Genomic DNA, 23,221 nt, shown 5'->3' on the forward strand with positions numbered 1-23,221 from the left:
AAACGTTTTTTTTTTAATTATTATTATTGAAGAAAAAAAAATCAAACTGGTAATGTGAACAAAACTTTTCTTCAAGTTGACATTAGCAAGGTGCGATGGTAAAAACAACAAATTATTGGTAAACCGATGTAAAATACCAAACAACTATTGGTATTTTATATTGGTTTTGCCTGTTATAATTTTTTTGCTCTATCAATTCTATTTAACGCTATTTTCTTCTTCATTTATTGTTTTATTACTTATATACATCTGTATTCTTTTTCTTCTTTTTTAATTTCAGAAAATAGTTTGGAAATACCTTTTGGTAGCAATACCCAAATTTCTGCTATTATTCATCCGAGTACTTACCTAAATAAAATTCTTATTGGATGCCGTGATGGTAGGCTTGAGATCTGGAATTTAAGGACTACTAAACTTATTTACACATTTGAAGGATGGGGATCTCCAGTCACAGTTTTAGAGCAAGTAAGTTAAAGGGTCTTAAGTTACCCTTTTCTAAATTACGGGAAATAGAAATAACAACGTCCAGTATTGCAAACATGTGATTTTTTTATCATTTCATTAAAAAGATTGTGGTAATGGATACTCTGGTTGTAGATACCTAATATGGGTTTAATGTTGTTTATGTTTTTCCTAATATGTTTTTTTATGACCCACTGTAATATAGTAGTATTAATATCAATAAACAATAATATTAGAAATTGCCAATAACCATTTAGAGGAAATTTGAATCCACTGCATCCATCGTTAAAGCAGACCTCTTCATAAATTATTTGACCAGAAAATTGGACCTGCCATAAATAATTTTAATGGAAAATTTGACATTTTATGAATTATTTTTTTTGTCTTAAAAGAAGATTCTTCATAATATTTTTCATTTTAAAAATTCACAAAATTCTTCTTTTGAAAATCAGTGTCGATGGCATCTTTAATTTTTTTTTTTTTTTTAAACCACAACTTATTGAAAGGCAAGGATTTTTCCCCCCTTAAGCTGAACTTTATTTATTAATGTATTATAAACCTTTTGCTGAGCATAAACATAAAAACAGAATTCTGTTAGAAATGACCCTATTTTACAGTATTCACAATATTTCATAGAACAGGGCTTTTTACAAAAAGTCTGGAAGGACCTCAGAATTGTCTGTAGAGTTATAATATTGCTTAACAAAATAATTAAAAATGTAACTAATATGTTTCTTTTTTAATTTTCTTTGATACATTATAATTAATTTTTTTAAATAATATTTTTGGTACCTTATGTAGAATTATTAGAAAAGTTGTTATTTTATATATCTGTGATATTAGGTACACTAGGTAAGATATTAGGTATCTAAATAAAACAGCATTTTTTGTTTAACTGTAAAAAAATAGTCTACATCAAATGATATTTTAATTCTTTGTTCATGAGGGTCTTTCAAGAAACAAAAAGCAAGACTGAATATTAGTTTTAAATTTTTTAGATTTTGTTTTCATTAACATTTAATTGATTTTACTTATTCATTGATTCTTATTTAACTTCAACTATGATACAGCCCACCAATAAGATAGTTTCTTTCACTAAGTAAATTTTATTTTCGGTTTCTAACACCTAAACTTGAAGTTTTAAAAAAATAATAAACAGACAAAATATATAATAAATATGCAGCAAAAAAAAGCAATTTGAAGCAGTAATGTTCCACTTGTAGGCACCAAAGCTGGATACTGTTGCTATTGGTCTAGAATCAGGAGATATCTATGTTCACAATATAAAAGTTGATGAAACTGTTATGAAGTTCACACAAGACTGGGGTGCAGTTACAGCTATATCTTTTCGAACAGGTAGTTTTTATTGCTAAATTCTAACTAACAATAAATATATTTTGTTAAATGAGAGAGATTTTATGAAATGTTAACTAAGCAAATAAATTTATCTAAGCTTTTTTTCTGATTATAACATGTGATTTTCAGTGAATTTTTTTCCTTGTACAATTTGCTTATGGTATAAGTCATTGAATATTGTTTTACTAAGTTTAAATTCAAGCGTTTCCACAGTTTTCTTTTCCCTTTGTATAAAGCTACAATACATAGGTATAAAATTGGTTCCTAAGTAAGATAACTGTTTTATTTTATAGACATTTTTTCTTTTTTAATTTAATTTTATTTTGTAATTGACAACTAAATTAATCTTTTTTTAATTGTCATTTCTTGAAATTTTTATGTTTTTTATGCTATGTAATATAATTTGAGCAAAATAAATCTTATTTAAAAATAAAAGATCACTTACTTCTGGTCCTTATCATATCTTTGCTTAATTATTCAACTGTTTTCATAAGTATAAAATGTCTGTAAACGATAAATATAATAAATATCGGCATTGTAGTTGTTTCAGAAGATTTTACTTATTGTTTGCTATTATTAGTTTTATTTCAATAATTATAGAAAATATAATTTCTAAATTTACTTATGTTTTTTTTTTCCTATTTATTTTTTTTATTTTTTGTGTAATTATCCTGATTTAATCTAATTTTAGATGGGCCACCAATTATGGCTACTGCTAGTCCAATGGGGCACATTGCAGTTTGGGATCTTGACAAAAGACGTTTGCACAGTGAAATAAGAGATGCTCACAGGGGTTGTGTGTCTGGAATGAAGTTTCTTCCCTTTGAACCACTACTTATCACTTCTTCGAGTGATAACTCTATAAAGGTTTGAAAGTTTTTTCTTTGTCCTTGCTGTTAAAAAACTATTAATAACTATAATGTACCCATTGCAGGAAAAAAAATTACCATTAAAGTTATAATTAATGAACAAATTTATAATGTAATGCAACCTTCAAGGTTTGATTGCCTAATCTTAGGTATAAGTTGTATTATTTACCTAAGGCAAAGTATGAAGGGCTTGAAATTAAGAATGGCCAGTTGATCCAGAACCATTAAAATTTAACTTGAACCACCATGAAATTAATTGTCAATTGTCTCTCAAACCAGCAATTGATGTAAAGAGATTTTAAGCTGTTTTGATCATATAATATAATATTTTGTCATACTTGAGAATATTACACATTCTCTGTTTTGTACTTTTTCATTTAATTTATGTCAGCTTTTTTAAAAATGAAATCTAATTTAGGCAAGTAAACCGACCAATGACAGTGTGTATCAACTTCTGATATCTTAAAATGGCGGGATCACAGGCTAGTGACTAAATTTTCTTAATTTCTATCCCTGGCATCAACTACATTATATTTTTACATTTTGCTCATCTAATCCTCTTGATGTATTTTTTTAACCACTAGAATGCCGTTTAATTGTCCAATTGACTGGATTATTAATATTGACCTTGACTTCTCTAAATAGAAATTTAACAACAAAACAACAAAAATAATTCTACAGTACAGAACCCGTTATTCGGAAATCGGAAAACCAAAAAACCGGAACAAAATTCCATAAATTTTCTCACCATTTTTTTAAAAAAAAAAAAAAAGCATTCTCATAAGATTTACGATTTTTCTTTCTTTTTTTAAAGATGTTTACCTTACCATCATTTTGGAAATAATCATTAGTGTATTACTTCATCGTTTTTTCTTATTTTTAAGATTATTTCCATTTTTTTTTTTTTTTTTTAGTTGGGTTTAACAATTAAAAAAAAACGGCTTTTTGTAGCAATTCAGAAAACCAGAAAAATCAGTTATCCAGAATAGCGATGGTCCCGACCGTTCCGGATAATCGGTTCCCTACTGTATTTTATGTTCTCTGTCTGAGGAACAGTTCTCCAGTAGAGGAAAAAGTTTCTTCTTAAAATTAGAGGGCAAAGAAATGCATTTCCAGTTTCATTTCCTTTTGAAACATATGCTAGAGTGCACAGTCCAATTTTTTACTAATTTTGTGAGTGTAAGATGTATTTTTAAACCACAACCAATGGAAAAACAAAAGATGTGTGCTATTGCTGCATCAAAAAATTTTAATGAATGATGAAAGACAAAAACACCATAACACTTATGTATGACATTAGCACATCAACTATATTGGTTATATATGTATTATAAGAAAGTGCAATTCGATGCTAAGTTTTGTGTCAGTTTTGGACTGTTTTATTTATTTATTTAAATGTAAAATTATCCAGATTTTTAGGTGAAGGGGTATGACCAGTCTGTATAATCGTTTTTATACTCTACTATGTTAGGAAAACATAATGAAAAAATCAGATTTTCCAAAAACTGTTCAACTATTTTCTTTGATATTTTATAATTTATTATTTAAAATACAGTAGGGAACCGATTATCCGGAACGATCGGGACCATCGCTATTCCGGATAACTGATTTTTCCGGTTTTCTGAATCGCTACAAAAAGTCGTTTTTTTTAATTGTTAAACCCAACTAAAAAAAAAACTTTTTAATATAATCTTAAAAAGAAGAAAAAACGATGAAGTAATACACTAATGATTATTTCCAAAATGATTGTAAGGTAAAAATCTTTCAAAAAAGAAAGAAAATTTCTAAAATCTTATGAGGAAAAAAAATTTTTTTTTAAAAAATGGCGGGAAAATTCATTGAATTTCGTTCCGGTTTTTTGGTTTTCCGGTTTTCAGATTTCCGGATAACGGGTTCTGTACTGTACCATTTTTCAAGACAATAGAGAAAATTTCAACACTAACTCTTACATTTTGGTTCGTGCAATTAGTTCTAGAGACATAGTGATGTGTGTGTGTTTTTTTGTTAATTTCAATATTATTCTTCAGTTTATATAATTGTGTAAAATCGATTCAAATAAAATTTTAAATTTATCAATTGCCAGGTGTTTTGTCACTTCATCATTAGACTAAGAGCTTTTCATTATTTCAAAACTCTACTAAAATAAGCAGATAGTACAGGGCACTCATCCAAATGCAAAGTATAAAGATTGATGGCAGTTTTGATTTTTTTTAACGTGGCTCACTAGAGGAACAATTCACTAATTTATTTCAGAAAATTTTTGTGAATTTATTTCAGTTGCTCGTTATATTTGTATGCATTACAAACATTCAGTAATCCTTAATTCAAAGTATTTTGAAATAAGATAATCATTATTTCAAAATACTTTGAATATATTTTAACTGCTATGTTTGATAACTTATTAAAATAAATGTTTGATTTAATGTGATAAATTTTTCTTTATAGTAATTTGAAATTTTTTTTAACATTATTCAGTGTCAAAATTAGTTAAGAAGGTAAAGATTAAGCACGGTCTGATATGTATCACACAGCTGATTAAATTTACCTAAAACTGCATGCCAGATTTCTTAGAATAAATTCCCTTTTTTTTTATAAGAATTAGTGATCACATTTGCTTACACTTTAAGTTCGCTGTTTGATTTAGTTACTTACAAAATTTCATTATTTTTTACACTTCGATGTTTGTTATTTGTACCATATTTTTCAGCCAGCCACAATTCCCTATATTTTAGTTCAGATTTTTTTATATGTAACCATCGAACAGCCGACTCAATTCTAGGCTTACGACTACCAATGATCAACTCTGTATCCTTGTAATTTTGATCCCAGTCCAGAAAACAAGGAAGTTCCTGGATCAGTACTCCCAGGGGTATTGATTTGTTATGGGAGCATGGAGGACTTAGTGACCCAACAGATTTAACATGCATCAGTCGCCGTTAACTATATGGGGAGTCTTCGACCTTTCAGGGATCGAACCCTACCCATAATCTCTTCAACATGGGCCCAGTGCCCTACCAACCAGGCTGTCCCGGCCCTAAGTTCAGATATTTAAATCTTTTTTTTAAAATAGGAAAAAAAGTAGATGTATTCGGGGTATTATTTTTTTCTCATTTCCCTACCTAAATTATCGTCTGCGCAAATTATTTGGATCATTTGAAGTGAACTCCTATAAACAATAAAATTTCTTTTAATATGAAATACTGGTGATTGAATCTTAGGTTGTAGATTTTTTTTATCTGATTGTTACAGTATCTTTTTACACCTATTTTTCCAATTCTCATATTTATATCAAAGCTCTTATATATAACTGTTGTATTTTTTTGCAGATGTGGATATTTGATCTCCCAGATGAAGGTGGTCGACTGTTACGATTAAGAGAAGGTCACAGTAGCCCTCCTACTAAGATTCAGTTTTACGGAGCCAATGGAAAAGATATATTAAGTGCTGGTAACCACCATTTAACCTTGTTAAAACTTGTTGCTTCTGTTTTAGTTTAAAACATTAGAATTTAAGTCTGAAAATGTATTTTTGTTGTATTTCAATTTACACATATTGCTAAATTTCTAGCAAGAACCCTGTTAAATTTGTATGAAAATTTAGCATGATTATGTGTTTCTTTGTTGAATTGATAATTACTTATATGTTCTGCTGTGTTATTTGTTGAAAATGTTAGTTTATGCTCTACATTAAATTCCAATTCCCCATACTCTCTATTTTTTCATAGGTCTAGATTCAACTTTAAGATCGTTCTCTACTGTTGCTGATAATCTAAATAAAAGTCTTGGCCAAGCATCTTTCAACAGAAAAGCAGCAAAAAAGAAGGGAGTTAGAAATGATCCCAATAAGATGTTGCCTGTAATTGATTTTGTATCAGGTCTGTAGTTATAATTTTTTTTCTATTAGAAGTTTACGTAACGGAAAATTATTTGCCCCTGAAAAAAACCTCTATTTCATAAACTCGTCTCGTGAAACAGAACTTGCTGTAAAAATTAAATTAATAAACATCGTTTTTCTTGTGTCTGATAAAAAAAAAAAAAGAAAGATTGAATTTTCGTGGCATTAACAGATTGTGCGTTTTGTTCTAGCAAAATGCATTTTCAATTAATGGGTAATGAGTTGGTTAGATAAATATTGGTTAGATATATGAATGTGCATTCCTTGTTCTTTAAAATTAAATTCCCTTAATTCTAAGTTGCTTCAAGATAAGAATGGCTTATAAATAAAAATTATTGCATACTTATTTTGCCGAAATTCATACATTTATTATCAAACAAAAAAATTTGTATTTCAGAAAGTATTTTTTCTTCTCCTGTTTAATTATTTGATATAATTTTTAAAAAATATCTTCTCTTAATGTTTATACAATAATTTTAACTATATTATAATTTAATTCTATATCTGGAAAGAGTCCAATTACTATGTATTTTCACAAACTACTCAGAATTCTGTAAATTGAAAATGGTTGGTAATAGAAAGGTGTCATGAAGATAAGAACACAACAGTACATGATTATAATCCATATTGCCCCTTGTAGTACAGGGGAAATAGTCAAAAGTAGAACAAAACCTATGCATTGCTAGGGTTCTTTAAAAAAGTCGTAAAAAGTGGTGTCTGAAATTAGTAACTGTAACATACCTCAGAGAGTTTTCGGGAGATGGTCTGTGCAGATTATTATTTTTATGGTTTGAGTATAATGTTTATTTGTTTAATGTTATGTTAAACATAGCTGCCAATTCTACTGGTTTTTCCATTGGACTACTGGATTTTGCCAGTTGCCTACTGGTTTAGTAAAACTTCTCCTGGTTTTTGTACATATTAAAAAATTCCCTAAAATTGAGTTAGTTTCCTTAAAAAATCTCTATTGAAATAGAATTTTTGTGCAGATTATTGCTTGCTTGAATATTTAAATAAGTGTTGCTAATACATAATGAAGCAAACCTCATTTATAGATATCAATTTAAGACTTTTTTTGTTCTAAAATGTTATGCTAACTTTTATTCAGAACTCCCTTTTTAAATTAAGAAATCTTTTATCTATCTTTATGAATTAAATGCCTTTTACTATACAAAATTGTGAGTAAGCCTAATGCATAACATTGCATTAGGTTTATTTAAAGTTTAAGTTCAGTTAATGTATATATATTGCAGAAATACTGGAAAATATTGCAGTTTTTCTATTTTGATAACTATAGATCTATAGGATCTATTTTAATATTTTGATAAAATTAGATTCAATATATTTTGTAAACTTTTTTTTTAGAAACTTTATTCCATAAGTAGTGAATAAAATCTTTCGGAGTAATTTTCTTTGGTAAAATATCTCAGCTATAATTCTAGTGCATTTACTTTGCATAATTTATATCCTAGTTGTAATATAATCTGGGTTATAAAATGGGCATTAATTCACAAATATAATTTGTTTTGAAATTCAACCCTCTGTTTAAGAAACTTACTCCTCAAAAATTGGTGCAGAAGTATCTCTAAAAATTTTTCTTTGGATAACACTGCTACAATGGCTAGAAAGTCATCCTGCCCCAGTATTTTAGTGAGAGCCAAAAATTAAATAGAATTTAAAAATAAAACTTCTTATAATTTGTGATAGAAGGAAATCTAAAGATTGCTTCATAAATAGCTTCCATCTCAGCTTCAAAATTTTTTGAATTGCTATATCAGCTACAAACTTTTTGAGGCTGCAGAGTCCTCAAGAACACCATCACAGTAAAAACCTGATCTATAGATACCATTAAGTTTAGGTGAACATCGAGCAACAAAGCCAGATTCTGTTGAAATAGTGTATATGTATGGTCTTCAAAGAATATAAATAATTGCAGTGTAATTTTGTAAAAAGAAGAAATCAAAATGGGGAATTTAAAAAAATTGCATTCAACTATTTAGCTATTGATGTAAGACTTAGTAAATTAGTAAAAAAAAAAATGGTAGAAGTTAAGAAATTAGTTAAAGTTGTGACTCTATTTAATGCCTGAAATTTTTTTTACCTAATGATTAACTTTTTTTTAATTGTTTTTTCAATGCCGTAAAAAAATTTTATAATTTTTTTTTACGTCTCTATATTTATAAACTACCTATTATAAACTTTATAAACTACCTAAATTGTTCGAATTATTTATTTTAAAAAATTTATTTTAGAAACTACCAGAGAAAAGGATTGGGATAATGTTGCTGCTATTCACCGCCATTCCAAAATAGTAACAACTTGGTCCTTTGATAGAAGCTGTATGGGAGAACATAAACCAATGCATGAACGGTTCAAAGGAATGAAACATGTTGAAGCTTTGGTAATAGTTTGTTTCCTATAACAATAAAGAAAGGCATTAAATTTCCTTAATAAATTTCAAGAAGCTTTTTAATTATAAATATTTGAAAATAAATTAATGTTGTATTTTAATTGCAAATTAATGTTGCTGAAATGTTCTGTTACAGGAAATTATAACAATTTGCGAGATGCATAAAACTTATTGCAATTTTTAAAAAAAATATGTATTAACGTATTTGAGAAATGCTTTTAATCATCATCTGAAAGTAATAATGTTAAAATAGAATCAAAATAAGCTTAATATTAAAGTTATAAGCTAGTATAAACTATTTTAGACAGTAAAAGTAAAGTTATTTTAGACAATCTTATATTGATTTTATTTATTTATTATTTCTGTTTTGTTTTCAACTTAATTGTAAATTTCGATTTTTTTTCTTATTAATATTTAACTAAAGTCGTGTGCCTTTAGAAATGTTAAATGTACAAAAGTTATTAAATTTTTTTTAAAACAGTATTCTTAAATTATGTATTGTTTATCAATCTCAAAAACAATTTCAGGCTATTTTAGGTTGGCTACAAGGTTAAATCATCTTGAATAGCACGATTAGTGGTTTTTAATATTCAATTTAATTAGAGTTTGTAAAGACTAAGAAATTCATATCTCTATAATTCTCCGTTTCTCAGTTTACATATGAAATGGTCAATGACCATTTTGCATTGTAACCAATTTCGATATATCTTCATATTTTTTTTTTATTTGTGTGTGTTTTTAATATAAATAACTAAGATTGTATAAGTATAGTCTATCAATCTTCAAAACAACAGCAGGTATGCCAATGGTTGTAGTAGATTTGCTACAATTTCTTTAGCCAATCAACCTAATAACTAATTTCTATACATCTTCATTTTTATGTGTGTGTCTTTGTTTTTAATATAAATAGCTAAGATTATAAGGGGGCTTATTTTTGGAGCTATTATCTATTTAAGTATTGTCTAAATTTGTATAAGTATTGTCTACAATTTGTATAAGTATTGTCCATAAATCTGGAAATCATGCGACCAGTATTATTCAGGCATGCCACGTTGTATTAGATTGGCTACTAATTTATATCATTTTTGATAGTGTGATTAGTTGTTTTTAGTGTTCAAGACTAAAAAAATTGCATCTCTTTAACCGCCTTCCACCAGTTACCAATTTTACATCTCCATTTTTTTTTTTTTTTTTTTTTTTTTTTTTTTTTTTTGATAAGTAACAGGCATTTTCATCTCTTTCAGTGCCTTACAATCAGTTCTTGTGGAAATTTTGTGTTAATTGGTTATAACACTGGTCACTTAGATAAATTCAATATACAATCTGGTTTATATCGAGGCTCCTTTGGAAAAGATACTGGTAAATGATCAATTCCTTTATTTTCTCACTGTAAAATAGATATGTATATTTATATGCTGTAAATGTTCAATGATCTGGAATGCAAATAAACTCTAGTTAGGCAAAAAATCTTAATGCTTCAACTCAAGAAATCTAAGTAAAAAAATGGCCATAAAGGCAACAGAAAAGTGTAGTAGCTATCCATAAAAAATTTTAAATGTGCATGAAAACTTGAATTTGGAAAAATTCAGATTTGTTTTTCGACAGTTATAACAGTTACTTACCCTTTTTCAAAACATTTAAACCAGTTTATCAAATGTGCTTATTTAACTGCAAAATTATTAAGTTAAACTATCTTTTTGAAAATAAGATTTTTTTTTTTTTTTTGTAGTGATAAAGCTAAGAACTTAGTATATTTTGGTTTTTTTAAAGGCGATGCAGATTTTTGCGAAATCCAAAGTTCCTTTTCGTAATGGATGTTCTTTTTTAGGGGAATATGCCCTTTACAGTTTCTGGTGCCCTGCCCTTTTTAAGGTCTAGAATAAAACCTGCACTATTTTTAAACACCTATAGATTATTTTATATTATTAAACTGCCCATTAATATTATTTTATTTCCTCTGATTATTAACATATTTTAAATGATCAAGTATTTTTTTGTTATTCAATAAAATTCAATATTAAATATCTGCACAATACAAGGAAAATCCTGTATTTACAGGGAATTTAAACATGTCTTCTTGCTGGACAACTTGTAATAACTATTTTTATATTGTTTGAATTTTAATAATTTTAGCTCATGAGAAAAGTGTGAGGGGTATTGCTCTTGATGGTTTTAATCAACTTGTGGTATCTGGTGGTGCTGATAAAGTCCTTAAGTTTTGGAAATTCAAAGATCATTCTCTCTTATCAATACTTGAAACCAACTATGGTGTTGCTAAAATTATATCTCACAAAGAAAGGTAAATTTATTTAATCATAATAAGTAAAGCATAATGTAGCATTATCTTGTTCAGTGAATTTGCCTTATTAAGAAAAATCTACAACTTTAAGACCATTCAAATTATTTAAGATATTGTTAGATTTATCTAAATTTTTAACTCTTTATGCTGACATAATTATTTTTAATCTTCCCTGAGATATATATTTTTCTAAAATTTAATTATTTTTAATTTTTATAATTTACAAGCTACTTTCTCCTATAAAAGAAAGTTACCACTTTGCATAAGCACTGCTCATTTTCCTCTTTATATGCTCACTTTAGTGATATTTGATGTGCTTCTGTCTTATTGAATTTAGTTATTACAAATTATGATGATTAATGATTGAAAAAGTATTCACTAAACTCCTGTTTTTTTGTTGTATAAAATTATATGACCTGATGAGAGTGAATAAAAAAAAAATTTTGAAAATACAGTCAAACCCCTCTATAGTGAACACGATTTATAGTGAACGAAATGTTCGTTCCCTTCCCTTGCTATACATGAATAATGTTATTTTATGTGAATATAGTGAACCGAAAAAGTGAGGAAGTTGGATATAATGAACTTTTTTCTGTCTTTCGACTGATTTTTTTTCTGAATTTTTTTGTAATAATTTCGAAATTTGTACTTCAAAATAAATACATATACTGATTTATAAAGCCAGCTATAGAAGGGAATGTAGCGATAAGCATTTTTTATTGTTTGCTTCTTTTATTTCACTTTCCCATTCCTAAACAAACCAAGCAGATGTTTCCAACCCAGGCAGATGATGCACCTGTAAGGTGTCAGTGGGATCAATATGCATTTTCTGTCAGAGGACTATCCAAATGTAAACTATCCAAATTTACAGTTTGTAACATGTGGAAAAATAGGCAATTAACAATTTCTTCTCATGAAAAAAAAATTTAGATGGCAGAAAAAAGTTGAGAAAAACAGATCACAAGGATGTTGAAGAAGCATTACTGAAGTGGTTCAGAATTCAAAGAAGCCGCAATCTTCCAGTATCTGGACATTTGTCGATGAATTTGTTAAGCGATTTCGTGAGACTACTTTTATGTGCTCGAATGGTAGGTTAGACAGTTTAAAAAATGGAATAACAGAAACTCGTAAAAAATAATCTGAGAGTCGGGAAGTGTTTCCATATGTGATGTTGAGGGTTGCTGATCAGCTAAGAATTATTAATTTTATTTTGCAACTGTATAATATTTTTCAGTCATTTATTTGAATAATGTGTAATAAAAGGGAGGAGTTTGGAACCATTAGTTAAATTGTCTGTGTAACGGATATAGTGAACTCCCGATTATAGTGAACCGAAATTGCAGTCCCTTGAAGGTTCACTATGACTGTAGTAATGAAAACAAAAAACAAGTGTTAATTGTATAAATTTTATAGCATTAAAATGCCTCATCTCATTTACTTATTTGCAGTATTTAGTCAGTGTTAAAAATGACTGGTTTGCCATTGACTAGGGGACATAAAAAAACCTGCCTAATTACTCCAAAGCAAAGCCACTTGTGATTCGCAGTTATGAATGAGTATTTTGCAAGTTATTTGCATTGATTAAAAATTTATCAAAATGCAGACAAAAGTTCAATTAACTGAACCAACACACAAATTTAAGTGTCCAGTCTTATTATAATATGGATGATATTTATTTAATTATAATTTTTACATTATATAGAATTGTGGAAACAAAACATTTAATAACTGATGTCTTATATATTATCATTTCTTCAATTATTTATTTGTTATTCTGATGGTTCATTGTTTAAAACTTGATTCTTTAAAAAATAATAGCTATATTTTTTCCTATATAACCTTGCATATGGGCTGTGATGTGTGTGGCTGTTACGTGTGTAGGCAGATTATTTCAACATTAAAATGTTGTAATTATTATTATGTGACATGTGGTTAAATGTTTACCCTGTAAAAATAACTCTTACGTTGGAGGGCAGAATATTATTCAGGTTATGTAAGGCCTAATCTTGTATGGACAGAGTATTAGTAATATTTAATTACAATGCCCGGAGCCCAAACTGCTAATTTGCATGATCTGTAAGCTTTAAATCTTGTCATGTAATTTGTTCTCGTTAATATTAGGTACTTATAAAATCCATTTTATTTCAGTGCTATGCTTGCTGTTGCACTGGATAGTTTTTCAGTTATCATTGTTGATATTGAATCTAAAAGAATAGTTAGGGTTTTTGAAGATGATGGTGGTAGCGTCACTGATATGGTAATAGAATTTTGATTTTAGGATTTCTGATCTATGTATAGTGTATTCCTTCCTTAATTGAAGCTTTTCCTGTTTTTTTCACCAAATTTCTCTTTCTTGCTTTTTTTGGCCAAAAAAAAAAAATTTTTTTTTTTTTCATTTTCAGTTTTAAAGTGCTATGTTTTTTATATATTATGTTGCATACATGTAATTAAATATTATGTTGCATACATGTATTATACATTTTAAGATTATTTTAAATAAATTTAGCCAACTTTATATACAGATAATAAGTTTGTTGAAAATAATAAGTTTGTATATTAAGAATATTTAATATGATATTTCAGTCATTTAGTCATGATTGTAGATGGTTAATTGTTGCAAGATCAGACTCCTCTGTGAAAACATGGGATATCCCTTCAGGCAGGTAAATCTACTATTTGTTTATGTTTTATTATGAAATAAATATTTGTGATCAAAATTTAATCTTTATTGATCATTAGTGTTATTAACAATTATTATTTGATTATACTTTAAACTCAAAATTTTTCGAACCTTCATTGTTAAATTTGATAGCAACAAATTAGAAATACTTTTTTTAGTAATATAAGTTCTACATGCAAGAATGTGCAGCCCAAAAAGTTCCATGATTGGCCGTGTTAATTATCCTATACCCCAATACTTAATATTCGATACAAATAACATTATTCAAGTTTTTAAATTGTTTTTCCTTCGTAAAAAGTGAATAAAACTCGAGTAATTAGTGAAATGGTTTAAAAAGAAGCTTTTAAATGATTAAAACTTTGTATATGTAAAAACATAAATAAAATATACTTACCACTAAATTTAATTACATCACTAACTTTTGTGCAGCTTTAAAAAAATATCATTAACATCTCTGATGAAACCCAATGGAAAGTATTGATTGATTTAAAACATTGTTTGTTTTTCACAAACTTGGTTGTTTTTCACAAACTCATAAGTTGACATTATAAGAATCAATACTTTTTTAAATTGTAGTAAAATAATAGTCAAAATTGTAGTAAAGAAATTAATAGAGATAAAATGTTGAAATACTATGATCATGAAACATTTTTATGAATAATTTCAAATGAAGTATTTTTAAAAATAAGTTTCTTTCAGGTGTATTGACTGGTTCATAGTTTCACCTATTTGTGTAAGTCTCGCTTTTTCACCAACAAGTGAATTTCTTGCTACAGCACATGCTGGTAACCTTGGTATATATTTGTGGGCTAATTCGACGTTATTTGATAATGTTTCCCTTCACCCATTACCTGACTCGTATGATCCTTTATTGTTTGATCTTCCTCAAAATAATGTTCAAGAAATCGATGGTAAATTCCTTTTCTTTCTTATCATTTGTTAATCACACGAAATTTATTTTGTGAAATATTTTTATATGTTATAATCACTAAGACATGGGTTTTGGTGATGTTTACATTTTAATTTTTTTTTTCATTCTTTTCACCCTTTTTTTTTTTTTTTTTTTTTTTTTTTTTTTTTTTTTTTTTTAGGATTTTTTTCTTCCATTAAATAGAGTGGGAAATTAAAGGGAAGCCTTTTAAAATCATGTTTGTTCTGAGAACATTTGATTTTGTATAGTTTCTAATTTTATAAATTGGAATTTGTATACTTCAGAGAAAAGAATTTTAAAAATTAAACTTTGCAAATTCACCTAAAGCAAAAACAATTACTGCTTTATATTTTACTTCTTATGAGTCAACTTTTGACATTTTAATTAAATATTAGCTAGATTTTTTAAATTTACATATAGGTTATAAAATATTGGCACATTTGTTTGATTAGCAAAAATTCAAAAGTCAAAATGGTTTGAAAGTTTCTGAAATTGTTTGTAACTATCGGTATTTACTTTTCTTACTACTTACTTTTTAAAATGTCAAGCGCTTTACTGTAAGCTATTGAAAATAGATTTGCTTTATTGAATGAGGAATAATTATTGACATAGATTGATGATAGGCATTCTATAACTTTTCTTAATTTATAAGCGGTTTTGATTCCTTTAAACTCCCTGTTTTATAAAATTTTAACATTAAGTTTACTATTTCACTCAGAAACAGCTATCCCCACCTGTAACAGAGGGCAAATGAAATTTCTTATTTATATGTTTTCAAAACTTGAGATATTCTTCAAAAATTCAAACTATGCAGTCAAAAAGAGCAGATGTTTTTGTTTTTTTTTTAAACTATTTTAAACATACACCCTATTAAATATTATTTTATAAAACCAGAATCATAATTTTAGCATGTATTGATATTGTAATGATTCTGTTCTTGTAAATTTGTTTTTAAAAAAGCAGCTGATTTTATAATCCAGTGATATTATTAGTGATGTTCATTGTATAGAATATTTATTTTTTGAATGGAATTTTCTATATGTGTCGGGTAATTTATTTGAAAATTTTTTAACATTCAATTTATATGCATTTATGAAAAAGGGAAAAAGACATCAATATATTTATGAACATTACATGCATTATCATGTTTTGGTTTTCTAATTTATTCCCTTTTTAGCATTTATTTGTTATGTTTCAAGCTCACATGAAAATTTCATCTCAGTTTCTCTTAATATACATATTTTAAAATGCATGTTATTGGATTTAAATTTTTGATGGAAATATTTCTAATTGATTGGTGTGCTGTCTATCAAATTGAAATTCTAATATAATTTCAGAACGTTTTTAGAGATTTTTTTTAAGTCATCAAAAACCAAAGCCTAGTGTAACCCTCATTTTTAAGCTTGTTTCAGAAATATTTGATTCATTACTATATTAATTTATTTTTCATGAATAAAATTATTTTCAAAATTTTGCTGAGTCAATTGTTTATAACAAAAAAAAGGAGAGAAAAAAACGATTTAAAAGGCAACTTTTTCAATTGTTAATTTCTGAAATCTTTTTGATATTAATGCAAGTTTTTTTATTTATTTATTCAAATCTATCTTTTTTATAGTTTATATGTGAGACTTATTTTAAAAACTTAAAGCAACGAGATATGATGGAAATCTATTTTTTCAACAAGTCACAAATGTATATTTCAAACTGTGATTTTCAATTTCTTTCAACCTAAATTTTAAACTTGAAATTATAAAATGAAATAAACTGTAAATCAATAAAAATGATTTTATTGACAATATTTATTCCTTTGCAGGCTCTGAAATGGTTGAAAGTAGTTCTACTGATATGGATGAAGATTATCCAGAATTTATGTCACCTACCCAATTTTCTGATCATCTTGTTACTTTATCAATGTTACCAAACTCTCAATGGTTAAATCTCTTGGACCTAGATATTATCAAGGTTTGAGTCTTATTATTGCTTTCAATATATTATCTTAAACATATCAGAATTTCTTATTTAAGATGTCAATGTTCGAAATGAACAGTGGCCCATTAGTCCAGGATCATTAAAATGTAATTTGAACCACCATAAAATAAATTATCAGTGATCCCGCAAAAATCGCATGTCGCGACTCATATTCATGCAATTTTAAAATCCATTATTGCGATTCATATTAATGCGATTTTGAAATCCGATATTGAGGTTCATATTTGCGGAATTTTAGAAATCCAACATCGCAGTGTTTGCAGGACCTAAGATTTTTCTTAAATTAGTTACTATAAAAGTGTGATATTTATAATTTGTAGGTAATTTAATTGTAAATCTTATTTTCAAAAAATTATGTTAACTATGAAACATGTATACAAATTGATATCTTGATATAAAATTTTCAGGGTTTTTCTCTTTATGTCACTGTTACCCCTGTTTATGCTGTAGGGATATTTTCTTTTAAATTAAGCAAGAAGAAATACTGTATTAGACTGATTAGAACTGTATCAGTGTAATACAGTAAAGATACAGAAAAACTGTGGAAAACTGTATTAGACTGATACAGTATAGAACAACTGTATTAGAGAACAGGAAAAACTGTTTTAGACTGATATTGAAATATATTTACTTAAATTAATTTTTTTTATATTTGTGTTAATTTAATGTTTTACAATGTTACTTTTGGGGAAAATTTCTGTCAGAAACAATAGTTTTAAAAGAATGCCTCTTTTATCTTGTGAAATGCTCCATTCATTCTGTAAATGACATAAATCTTATCCTTAGATAACTCTCCTCATTGTGTAAAATTTTTCTTTTTAATAGCGTCGAAACAAACCAAAAGAGCCCATTCAAATTCCCAAAAATGCACCGTTTTTTCTACCAGTTGTATCAGGTTTGAATCCAACATTTCTAGTTGATGATAAAGATAAAAAGGAGGTAAGTTACTTTCTCTACTTCTTGTATGCATAAATGTGTCTTTGTTATTAATTACATAGATGAGTTTTCCATGCCTTTAATTTTATAGCACTTTTTATTCGTATTAAATACTTAACTTTCTTCTTTTCTTTTTTTAATGCTGCAGTTTTTGTTTTAGTGAAAATTTTTAACTTGCAGTTAAGAGTCGTATAGTAGTGGTAAATTGTTGACAATTGCATTTAACCTCACAATCAATACTTTTCTATCTTCTAACCTAGAGCAGATATAGAAAAATAAATTTTTTTGAAATTATTTTTTTTAAATCAGTGGTCGCCATTTCTGAGAAAATTAATATACAAATCTTTTTAAAAATTTTGCACACTAGAGTCAATAGGTCTGCTAAATTTTTTTTTTTTCTCAGACCAATTGCACTTTGAAATTTTTTTTATTGATCTGATAAAATAGAGGATATTTTGTTTTCTTTAATCGCAATTTATTTTACCAATAAGTGTTGAGTTTTTGGTACGGTATACCAAAGTTTAAATTTTTTTTAATTGTTTCTTTGATTATACTCAACTTAATATAATTATACGTTAAAATATTTAGTTCTGTTTCGTTTAAAGTTTATGAAAATTTTATTAAATCATTCTATTTCATTAAAAAATTAGATTGTTTATTATATTCGAAAAATTGTTTGTCCTCCCTCCTCTTTAAAGCTGAAATAAATTCAAAAGCAATTATTTTTTGTTTATACTATAATATCAAAGTTTGTCCTCTAGCATTGTAATAAAAAATTTAGTTCAAACAAATACTATTTCTACAAATTTTTTAAACAATCTAGTTTAAAAAATGTGTTGCTGTTCTCTCCCATTCAAAACCTATATGTTCATATGATATCTAGTCCTCTAGTAGCATTTTAGTGCAATAAGATAACTGAGATCTACTTAATAAGTTAGTCAACTGAAATTTCTATTCAGTACTTGTTTAGTTGAATGAAATTATATTTCTCTAGCTAATGGTTTGTTTATGACATTGTTTTCAACTTAAACAACACATTAACATTGCTTTTAAACATTGCTTTCAACTTAACTGGATTCTCCAGTAAACTTCCAGATTTTGACAGTTTCCCCATTTTTTCAACTCTGCTAGTTTTTGTAAATTTTAAGAAAGATTTTAAAATTCAGAAAATTCTCATAAAAATCCCTATTAGAACCGATTTTTTACTAAATTTATCAGGCTAAATCTACTGAGATAAAATATAATAATGCTAAATACTGAAATAAATGTACCTAAACAAAAGTAAATTTTAAAATTTATAAAAATGTTATTTATTTTGATTAGATTTTTTTCTGTTTCTAAATTAATTTTTAGATATTTATTATATTCTTAAATTAGAGATGTTATAAAAAATATTTGTTGTCTTTAAATTAGTGGTTATTATGCAACGTTTTTATAATGATAGAAATCTTTAAAATTTCTTGTTTGGTTAATATTTTATTTAGTTTTTATAGCATTTTTATGGTGTGTAAACTTTATTTGATTTTTTTTTTTTTTTTTAAATTTTGTATATGGTTGCTATTTATAAGCTATAAATCAAGACTAAATTCTTTGACCTTTACTATTGAATTTGTTGTTTTGCTATATTTTTATTTCCTTTCTTTTAAAAATAACTTTGACCTTTTTTTATTTATTTCTTTTTATCTCACAGAAGGATAATTCTAAAATTCTCCGTTTAATGCAACATAAGTCAGAATTTTCTACTTTGCTAGAAACAGCTGATGATTTAGAGAAATGTAAGTAATATTAATGCTTGTTGCTCTTCATTTATATTGTCATTATTTTAATTTACTATTTTATTATTCTAAATTTTAAAAAATGTTCTACAAATTATTTTCTTAAGATGTAGAGCAAAGATGGCACACCTTTTTCGATTGTAGTGCAAGTTAAATTTTCAAGTATCTAGTGTGCCACTTGTTAATTTTTAAAAAATATATATATTCTTTAAATTTTTGTTCCTTAATTTTAAACTATAGAATTATATTATTTAACTATATTTGCAGTTTAGTAATAAACTTGTTTGTAATTTAAATCAAATTAACAATATTTTAAAATACATTAGTATAAGAAATTAAAAGAATTTGTAGACTTGGTCAATTATCTCTAGAACTACTGGATCAATTTCTATGAAATTTGATATGTACATACATTGATACAATACAAAATAAATAACCATTTAACAATTGTGATACACACGCATGATCGTGCGTAACACTCGTTGGAGTTGGAAGGTATGAAATTGCCACAGGAAATGATAAGCTGCCTTATTCCAAGTATGAAATTATGCTGCAAGGCCTGTATATCTGTAAGAGGGGACCATACCCCCTATTGACTCCTTTTTTTTAATTCTGCAAACGCTGTTTAATACCTGCCGACTCCAACTAGCGTTACGCATGATCATGCATGTGTCAGGGTGCGTAGCGTTTGTAAAAAGTACTTAAAGGTGCTTTTTTGGGGATTTCGTTTTTAAAAGCTTTTAAAGGTGCATTTTTCAGCTGCCGTTTTTAAAAAGTGCTTTTTTTTCCCCTTCAGTGATATCTGGTGGATCCCATGCATTTCACGAAAAATGGGGTGTTTGCTACATAATCATCCACACTGACTTCATGTCGTACCCACGTTATGACTTGCGCATGCACGCACACTTGAAACTGAAACCCGAGTGCTCCAATTCGGATGGAGAATATCAGATCCTTATGAAATGTTTTTCTTTTTAATTTATTTTAATTTTATTATTGTTTATTTTATTTTACTTCTAACACTTTTTTGACGTAGGGGGTTCGGGTACTTTTGTTCTGAGTTCAGGGTCAAGTTGAATTCACTGGATGATGTGGGAAAGTACTGATTGTTTTGATTTACGTCTGTTTCTTTTTGGTTTTTTTTTTAACGCTAAAACTGTTTATAAAAAGATTTTGTTTTTCAATGATATCAATGATTGAATATGAATTTTTTGAGTGCTTGAACATTTTTGTAAAGTGCTTGAAAAGTTTTTAAAAATTGCTTATTTTTGATTCAAAGATTTGGCTACGCACCCTGATGTGTATTACAATTGATTGTAATGTATCATTTATTTGATTAATGAATACTTTTTAGTGAATCAGAAAATGAATATTATTTGTTGAATTTATAACTTTTTCTTTCACAAGTTTCTCTTTTAAAAAACTTGTCATATTCATTATATTATGATCTTTCCTTTTATTCCAATAATATTTGTTAAGGCGTTTAGCATACTAAAAATTTATTGTTTAATATAAATATTTATATTAAACAATTGTTTAATATAAATTATTTGTTTTGTATTGTATCAATGTATGTACATATTAAAATCGGTCCAGTAGTTGTAGAGATATTCGACCAAGTCTGCAAATTCTCTTAATTTCTTACACCAGTGTATTTAGAATATTCTAATTTATTCTACGTAGCACAAAGTAAATACCTCTTCCTTTGTTGATTTAGAAATAATCTTTAAACACTTTAGTTTGATTAACTATAGAATTCCTGGTATTGTGGTTCATAGTAACTGCCTTTCTATACAGCCTGTCTTGGTCATTATTGTTTATCTGTTCCTTTTTGTATTTGTATTATTGCCTGCACTCAAAAGCTTTCACAAAACTATGACCTCAGAGAGCCTTTATAAATGAATGTTGTAAATGATTGCTATTGATTTTGCAACTATATACACATATTCTTATTGAAGGATAAACATTCATACAGAAATATTGTAACATACTTATTAAAAAATAGTGATACTTAACTTTTATCATTATAGCTTGATTTGCAAAGGATACAAAATTTTGCACTTCTTAATTTTTAGAAATAAACAAACAAACAAAAAAACTTGGAACTATTAATAAATTCAAGAACTAAAAAGAAGAATTTAAAATTTGGCATTTCTTAAATATTAGAAATAAGCTGAAAAAAACTTTAAAAACTTGTAACTACTAACAAACTCTAAGTCAGGAATGACTTGACATTCTTCAGTAATGTAATATGCCAAACAAAATGATGCTTGGAAATGTTGAAAATTTTGTTTAGTATCCTAATATTTTACTTCAAATAGTATGTTTTGATATAATCATGTTGGAAAAATGCAAAAATCTGTTCTTAAATATCTTTTAACAACTTTTTTTCTGATTTTATTGCCCAAAAATGAATTAATTTTAAATCATAAGCAGTTAAACTCAAATTAAAATACAGTTTTATCAAAACTATGGGTTTTTGACAGAGGGTTTTTTGACATGACGGTAAAAACCATGGTATATAAACCGGTAAAAACCGTCATGTGTCAAAAACTTGCCAACCCTGCTCAGAGATAGTGGTTTTGTCATAGCTTAATATGCAAGACAAATGTGAGTTAAAGTCTTATTATGTATCACATATATTTTATATCACATGATTTTATTTATTTGCTACTTTGGATTTTAGAAAATCCCTATACCCATTAAGACAACTATTCACGGCAGCAATGCGTCAAGTTATCTCAGTATCTTAATTTTTCTGATTCATCACTTTCTAGCCACGGTAGTAGAAGCTATCGACAATTTCAAACTTGTAGCATTCAATATGTTTAAAATTGTGAACTCAAAATAAACATATTAAAAATACTTTAATTCAAATCCGTTAAGTGTCTATCATAAATTAAAAATATTATTATCAAATTTATAATTACATTATTGGTTGTAAACATATCTAAAAAAAATTTCATATTATACAATACTTAATAGAAATTTATATTATTTCGTGGAACCTGATTTTTCTCTCTTCATATTATCAAAATATATGAAGAGAATAAATAAAAAGTATGTGAAATTTGCAAAGCATATGCTGAGTCATTTATCTTAAATATTCTTAACATTTCTGTACAAATTTTAATTTTATGAAAAGTGTCAAAAAGTTTTCAATGCAATTTCATTAATTTTCTCTGTTTCTTTTAGATAAAGAAGTTTTTAATAAGCTTAAAACTTTATCGCCTTCCAACATTGATGTTGAAATTCGTTGTTTAAGCCCTGAAAATGGAGGTTCTATTCATCTGATGGAATCCTTCCTAAGAATGATTAATGCCATGATTAAAACAAATTTTGATTTCGAACTGACCAACTCCTACTCAGCATTATTCCTTCAGGTAAAATATTAAGCTTTTTTATGCAAAACATGGCCGCTAATTAATTTATTTTAGAATATATTTAGATTTACGATATAAAACTGTTATACAGTTAAACCTCAATGTCGCAAAAAATATTAATTCCTTATGCCAGTGGTTTCTAACCTTTCCCGTTGAACGGCTGCCTATTTTGTCAAAAATTTTGAGGTCCACTAACTGCTAAATATGCAAGTATTATAACTATATATAATGTTCACT

At 27.0% G+C, this 23,221-nt stretch overlaps 1 protein-coding gene across 1 annotated transcript in view; it reads left to right on the forward strand.

Moving 5' to 3' along the window:
* The window catches only part of LOC107445490 (WD repeat-containing protein 36), a 30,754-nt gene that overhangs the window by 4,201 nt on the left and 3,332 nt on the right, over nucleotides 1-23,221 (forward strand). The window contains exons 5-19 of the mRNA XM_016059892.2: nucleotides 281-465; nucleotides 1,686-1,818; nucleotides 2,510-2,685; nucleotides 6,014-6,134; nucleotides 6,412-6,561; nucleotides 8,834-8,982; nucleotides 10,236-10,350; nucleotides 11,125-11,290; nucleotides 13,439-13,547; nucleotides 13,874-13,953; nucleotides 14,670-14,881; nucleotides 16,715-16,863; nucleotides 17,716-17,829; nucleotides 19,517-19,601; nucleotides 22,797-22,984. Coding sequence (XP_015915378.1) covers nucleotides 281-465; nucleotides 1,686-1,818; nucleotides 2,510-2,685; nucleotides 6,014-6,134; nucleotides 6,412-6,561; nucleotides 8,834-8,982; nucleotides 10,236-10,350; nucleotides 11,125-11,290; nucleotides 13,439-13,547; nucleotides 13,874-13,953; nucleotides 14,670-14,881; nucleotides 16,715-16,863; nucleotides 17,716-17,829; nucleotides 19,517-19,601; nucleotides 22,797-22,984 — 2,132 coding nt within the window. The remainder of the gene's footprint in view (nucleotides 1-280; nucleotides 466-1,685; nucleotides 1,819-2,509; nucleotides 2,686-6,013; nucleotides 6,135-6,411; nucleotides 6,562-8,833; nucleotides 8,983-10,235; nucleotides 10,351-11,124; nucleotides 11,291-13,438; nucleotides 13,548-13,873; nucleotides 13,954-14,669; nucleotides 14,882-16,714; nucleotides 16,864-17,715; nucleotides 17,830-19,516; nucleotides 19,602-22,796; nucleotides 22,985-23,221) is intronic.

Source organism: Parasteatoda tepidariorum, chromosome 9 (assembly GCF_982258835.1).
Source record: "Parasteatoda tepidariorum strain Cologne lab strain chromosome 9, Ptep-v5.0, whole genome shotgun sequence".
NCBI lineage: Eukaryota > Metazoa > Arthropoda > Arachnida > Araneae > Theridiidae > Parasteatoda > Parasteatoda tepidariorum.